Here is a 6,000-nt window from a genome sequence, read left to right on the forward strand (position 1 = left end):
GAGTATACACAATCGCTTCGCAGCTATAATTAGACACAAAAAAAAGTAAAAAACAATACAAGTTGTTTCCCTCTATTTCTGGAGCAAATCTCCTGAAACTCGAATAAGATGACTGTATTCTACTTCAACAGCCGTAATCCTAATTCTACAACACCTGATAATTTACATTCCTAGCACTGCTCCAGACCTCCAGTCTTCAAACCAGTGATCCGGGGCGCATGCACGCGACGTACCAAAGAACAGGAAAGTTACAAATTTATCTTAGAGAAAACTACCATGCATTGCCAATCAATGGTAATAACAATTGACAAAGCAAAAGATTGGGTAATAATTAATCTGAAATGGAAGGAAGGTTAGCTACAAGATCAGAAAGGCTATAATCTGTGCAATAAGAGCCTCAAAGAGCGGAGGTATTAGACCAAGGAGAAAATTTTTGGATGAGCTGCTAACGCTTAGTTGCCCTGCATTAATGAATTCGTCCCTGCCAAATGTAACCGAGACATTAACAGACAAGGAACCTGAAAAACAAAGATCACAAATACATCAGTGAGATATCTTCTATAAAAAGAATCAAGACTCAATTCTGTTTGGAACTTACAGTCATAGTTAGCCCATCCAATTCTCTGATGAGCTAGATCATAAACAAAGATCTTATCCTTCAGAACGAGGTCTGCACCAGCCCAAGTTTATAATCAATTACAGTTCAGCAGAGTCGCACAATTCAAAAGAAACAAGAAAAGATGCTGCTGAATAAAAGATATGCAGATCTTTGTTGCTCGGATAGTTAGTATTAAGCTATGTTACTCGGATTTGGGACACGAGTACATGTACATGTGTCCGACTCCGCTAAACAATAAAATTTTCATGTTTGTGGCTCAAAATGGTGTCGAAGTGTCCACATCCAAGTCAGAGTGTCGAGGATCTCACACGGGGTCTAAGGTAAAATGAAGACTATGGGCAACATGGGTTGAAGCATATGGTCAACATAATTAATGACAAAGTTTAAGTGCAAATTCTAGGCTTCAAAACTTCCTTTTTGTTTCTTACCAATGTAGCATACCCTTATATCTCTCTAGAGTTGGCCGACGGAGAGAATCAAGCAATCGTCGTTTTTTTAGAGTTGCTAAACTCTGCTATCCAGCTCCACATTCAACTTAAATAACCTTCTTAGATACTTGAACTAATTAGAGCACATGCATATGGAAGTCTTTTAAGAAGACAAATTAGCCTTCAAAATGACAATCGTGCTTGATCCTTGACCCCATGTCTAGATAACCAAAGAACAAAAGAGGAGTAAATGGTCTTTAATGTCTGACTAGCCTCCACTAACATTACAAGGTTTGCTGGTCGGACATTGTTAATAGATTAAAACACAACTGCTACATTACCCGTTTCTTCTCCTTGGTTACAAGTGCCGACCACTCAGCCCACCCCAGCATAAAAAGAAACACCCAATTGCAATTTTTCTACCAAATTAAGCCAATCCCGCTGCTCTTACCAGGTGATTGCATGTAGAACTATTTTCATCAATTTTGACGGTCCTTATTCGTCTTTAATAAGAACGATAGTAACATCAAACATGTAAGTGACTAACCTCCTAAGATTGTTACTCCTTGGTCAACTTTCTGAAAACCCATGCACCATAGCGCAGCACCATCCTGTTTTATTAGCAAATGGCACGAATCGTCATGCTGATGATACACGCATAAAAAAATATAAAAGAAGTCCAAATTTCCACACAATTAAGGCTGAATGACTCACGACAAAACCCATATGTACAAGGTATTCTTCTGGTCTCAATACCATGGAAGCACCACCCGCAAAGTTCAAGCTCACAGATGGAAATATATCACTTGCACTAAAAACAGAGATCAAATCATATTCAGAGCTTCAAACCAATACTCACAACTTTACGAAGAAAAGTTGAAAGATCCATGAGCCAACGAATAAACAGACCTAGCATAAACCATGTAACACTGGTTTCCTTTAAAAAAAAGAGGTTTCGTAGATTGTGAAACTGCACCAGTTACCTGCACATATTATAAGATAATCAGAATACGGAGACCAGATCCATTAGCTCCATTAAATGTCTAGAATCAAGAAAGAAGACAGAAGTTTCAAAATTTGAGTTATCTCCCCTCCCCCTTTTCATTTAACTATGAACTGAACAATGTTGCAGTAATTCCATCTTTGTTATACCAAAAAAATACTGAAAACAAATTTGACACAAAAGACTAACTGCTGCAACGAAAGGATTGTAAGCTTCTTCGACCAGATATGCCAATGTTGTTCCAGAGTCGATAATTGTCCCTCGGTTGTTTGATGTTGTAAACACCGACTGATCAATTGGCAACAATCGGCCATTGACTGCAATGCTCTGCAGATCCAAATTATAATGAGGCCTGAAAGTATTTGGATGTAGAGTCAATTAACAAGAAAGCTGACATATAAAAAAACTGAGGCTAAAGACTAAATAGTCGATATGGCCAACTTGTATGGTACCAAAAATGGAAGAAAGATTATTCTCTACAAGATCTGTGAAGACAATGGAGCAAAGTTTTGGCCATCCTAACAATTCCAGTGTTCTTAAGCCACACTATAGCATTCTCATTGACACTGATGGAAACTGTGGACATGTCAAGGCAACGAGGATCTGACCTGGGAAAAACAAAATCTGCCTAGGCAAAGAGAATCATAGAAGGCTACATGTGATGACTGGCCATTTATTCCTGGTAAGTATGCCACTTTATGAAGAATGTGAATATTATAAAATCTGCCAGATACTTGATGGAAAAACAAAGGTGATTCTTCTTTCATATAGCAGAAAATTAATGGACATTATACAGGACCAGTCTGAGAAAAGCATCTAGAATGTAACAACTTTAGGAAGCCCGCTTTTTAGCAAGTAATTTCCTTAATAGTTAACAAATATAAAATAAAATTTCTTCAACAGGATTAATCTAATACTATTATTTATAAAAATAAAAAAAGGAATACACTATTATGAAATATAGCGTGCTTCATGACTAATTCTTCTATTTTTTTGTCCTTTCTCCTTCCAGAAATCAAATGTTGACAAGAAAATCAGATTAAGATTTGCCCATCAACTGGCTGCTCATGAAGACACATTGTTCATAGATTTAGTTTAATGAAGTTCACTGTTGTCAATTGTCAGCAGGACTTGAGGGAGCATCAAAGATCAGAAAGGAAAAGGTGCAGGCAAGACATGGTTAGGGTGAAGGTTGATGAAGATCCAGAGCAGATAACACCCAATCAAGGAAGTAATGTCGATTACACTACAAAAACGAGAAAGTAGGCTACATTCTGAGTTACTGAAACACTGCAAAAAATGTTTCATGCCAGAGGAGTTCATCCAAGGATATACGAAATGTGATGTTAATTTGTTATTTGTGCATATTAGGAGGACTTCAACTAACGTTTTTCTCTAATTCATTCTTCATTAACAATAATTTTTTATCACTTTCCTAATTCAACAGGATTTAGGCCCTTCTTTTTTTAACATTATACCTCAAATGAAAAAAACAAGAACAAGACAACCTAATGGGCGCATCCCACAGATAACTGCGGTTTTGATTGTAAAACACTGAAATACACTTTCCTATAATGGACTGTTAAACACATCAAAAGAAGGAGAATAATGCAAGAAAGATAATAATTAGGAGAACTCCCAAGTAAGCTTTTTCTTAATAAAGAAAAGACAAAAGAGCATACTGTGATGGCACAAGTGGACTGTACACAAGACGTGGGTCCAAAATCTCGCCAAGGACCAGAATACCCCCACCATTTCCCTCTCCTTTCAAACAATGGGAAAATGACCGAGGTGTGATCCCTCTCGAAGATAATTGGGATACAACAGACAAGCCCTGCTGACCAAAACCAAAGATCCCATCAATAGCACGATCAGACTTGGTCAAATCCCCAGATTGATAGGTGCTGCAGCTGCACCGAAAAATAAAACCAACGACTTGAAATTAAGACATAATATCCTCGACAAAAATTTTGCAAATCACAAACAAATTCAAACAGGATATCAATGCGCACCCGAAAACAATAGAAGCAGATGAGTTAACAACCATAGAGTTCCCGAGGATCATATCAAAGTAAAACATATCAGATACATAAAACCCTGATGTCCCACTTCCATCACCATATTGGAACGAGTAACCACACCGGTTAGTCTCAGCTGAGCACTGAGACGATGTCGTCGGGACCAAATTAGTACATATTGGGTCCGAACACGAAACCATGTTAGCAGTTGAGGAGCCAGTGGTATCATAAAAATTCAGCTCAACCTATTAGCATTCAACACAAATCAAAATGAGCACCAATCAAATCGAAAAAACAAGCTCTACTAACACGCAACAATGAGCAAGAAAACATTACCCCAAGGCCACTCGTCCGTGGACAGTCATTACACGAATTGCAATTAATCCACAATATATCGCTTCCGGTGTCGATCTGCACATTGTATTCCCTGGGAGGGTTTCCCAATCTGACTCTAGTAAAATACAACCTATCTCATCCCAACACCACACAACATAAAATTAAATCAGCAAACAAAACAAAAAAGACATTAATCAATAGAATTACAAATGCTAAATGCAAAATCACACAATGAAATTCTCCCTTTCTTCATCTTAGATTAACCAAAACAAAGTACAAACTACAGTTCTAAGTTCACACTCTCCACCAAAATTCAAAGCTAAAATGGTAAAATTCAACATACTAAATCAAAAAAAAACAGCAAAAGAAACCTCATAATTCTTCACCAACCCACTAAAAAACAACACACAAAAACCCCAAATTCACATCACAAAACACTAAAAAATAAATAAAGCACAAGAATTAATTCAAGAAGAGAAAATTGAATTACCCAACAAGGTAAGGATCAGAGGTACCCTGAACAACAAAATCAACCACCCCACCAACCCCACCTCCACCTCCACCGCCGCCGCCTCTGCTGCCACTTTGCAAGATTCTTGCGTGGCGTGCCGCGTCTCGTGCACGAAGAACTTCCATCTCTACCTTCTCATTCACCGGAAAAGCTCTCTCAAGTCGGAGAATACTTGCCGGAAAACTTGTGGAATTAACCGTCGCTGGAAAAATCACGGCGGCGATTAAAAGCATAATCGCCGCCGTAACCGGTGGTTCTAGAAACATCCCACAATTTCTCTTACTAAATAAGTTTAACTTCTGTGTGAATTTGTTTTTTTTTTTTGTTTGTTTGAAGTTTTAATGGCGCAAATTAAACCCAGAACTTGTTTAAACTTTTCTTTACTTCCATTTTTTTGCTTTCTCTTTTCTTGTTTTGTTTTGTTTTGTTTTGTTTGTGTGACAAATGTTGTTGGTCTTCTTACTTAAGTATGTTCTTTCAAAGGGAGTTTACGTTGGAAAAATATAGTGTGGGGTCAACTCTGGTCTTTGTAGAGATGACTAATGAAAAGACGTGAATGCCCTTTGTGAAGTTGTTTTTATAGGAAGACACGTGTATCTGTGGAGGGTATAATTGAGTTTTTATTGCTTTCCTTTCGACTATGTTAGAGAGGAGACATAGAAATCTTGTGTTATGTGAAAAATATGGAATTTAGTATTATAATTAAAAGTTTGAAAGATGACGATGATTAGGAGAAATTTGGATATTGTTTATACACACGCCTTCATTTCTTGACTGAAAGTCTGAAATCTGAATAAATATGGGTATAAGAAATTTGTGGGTGGTGGTGGTGAAACTTGAAAGAGTGGAATTTTTTTTTTTTTTTTGATGGGAAAGGAGTGCAAGTTTTTAGTGATAAGAGTTGGATCCCATAAAAGGAATAAGCAATAAAAATAATTGTGTTAGGAGAAAAGAGATAATTTTTTTCGCAAGAAGGAGAGAAGAGAAATCACAAAGTAATTGAGTGATAAGGTCACAATATTTGAGTATCTTAAGATATTAATAACGATTCATTGAGTCCATACTCACGAGTAATTCATCTTTGA

At 37.1% G+C, this 6,000-nt stretch overlaps 1 protein-coding gene across 1 annotated transcript; it reads right to left on the reverse strand.

Moving 5' to 3' along the window:
• Positions 1-3: 3 nt before the first annotated feature.
• On the reverse strand, positions 4-5,439 carry LOC104898571 (aspartic proteinase 36). Its single transcript, XM_010685664.3, has 10 exons — positions 4,895-5,439; positions 4,405-4,534; positions 4,063-4,313; positions 3,733-3,960; positions 2,240-2,402; positions 1,957-2,030; positions 1,762-1,858; positions 1,595-1,658; positions 599-670; positions 4-518 (listed from the first exon to the last, which is right to left on the reverse strand). The coding sequence occupies exons 1-10, from the start codon at positions 5,179-5,181 to the stop codon at positions 358-360; spliced, it is 1,527 nt and encodes a 508-aa protein (XP_010683966.2). The 5' UTR covers positions 5,182-5,439; the 3' UTR covers positions 4-357.
• Between the last annotated feature and the right edge of the window lie 561 nt (positions 5,440-6,000).

The sequence above is a fragment of the Beta vulgaris genome, chromosome 7 (assembly GCF_026745355.1).
Source record: "Beta vulgaris subsp. vulgaris cultivar EL10 chromosome 7, EL10.2, whole genome shotgun sequence".
Classification (NCBI taxonomy): Eukaryota; Viridiplantae; Streptophyta; class Magnoliopsida; order Caryophyllales; family Amaranthaceae; genus Beta; species Beta vulgaris.

Bases quoted from the DNA above. Each gene is read 5' to 3' on its own strand.
- LOC104898571 (XM_010685664.3), bottom strand. From the start codon at position 5,181: ATGTTTCTAGAACCACCGGTTACGGCGGCGATTATGCTTTTAATCGCC. The intron at 3,961-4,062 runs GTGCGCATTGAT...TTTTCGGTGCAG, and splicing joins TCTGCTTCTATTGTTTTCGG to CTGCAGCACCTATCAATCTG. The intron at 2,031-2,239 runs GTTAGTCTTTTG...TAATATGTGCAG, and splicing joins ACAATCCTTTCGTTGCAGCA to GTAACTGGTGCAGTTTCACA.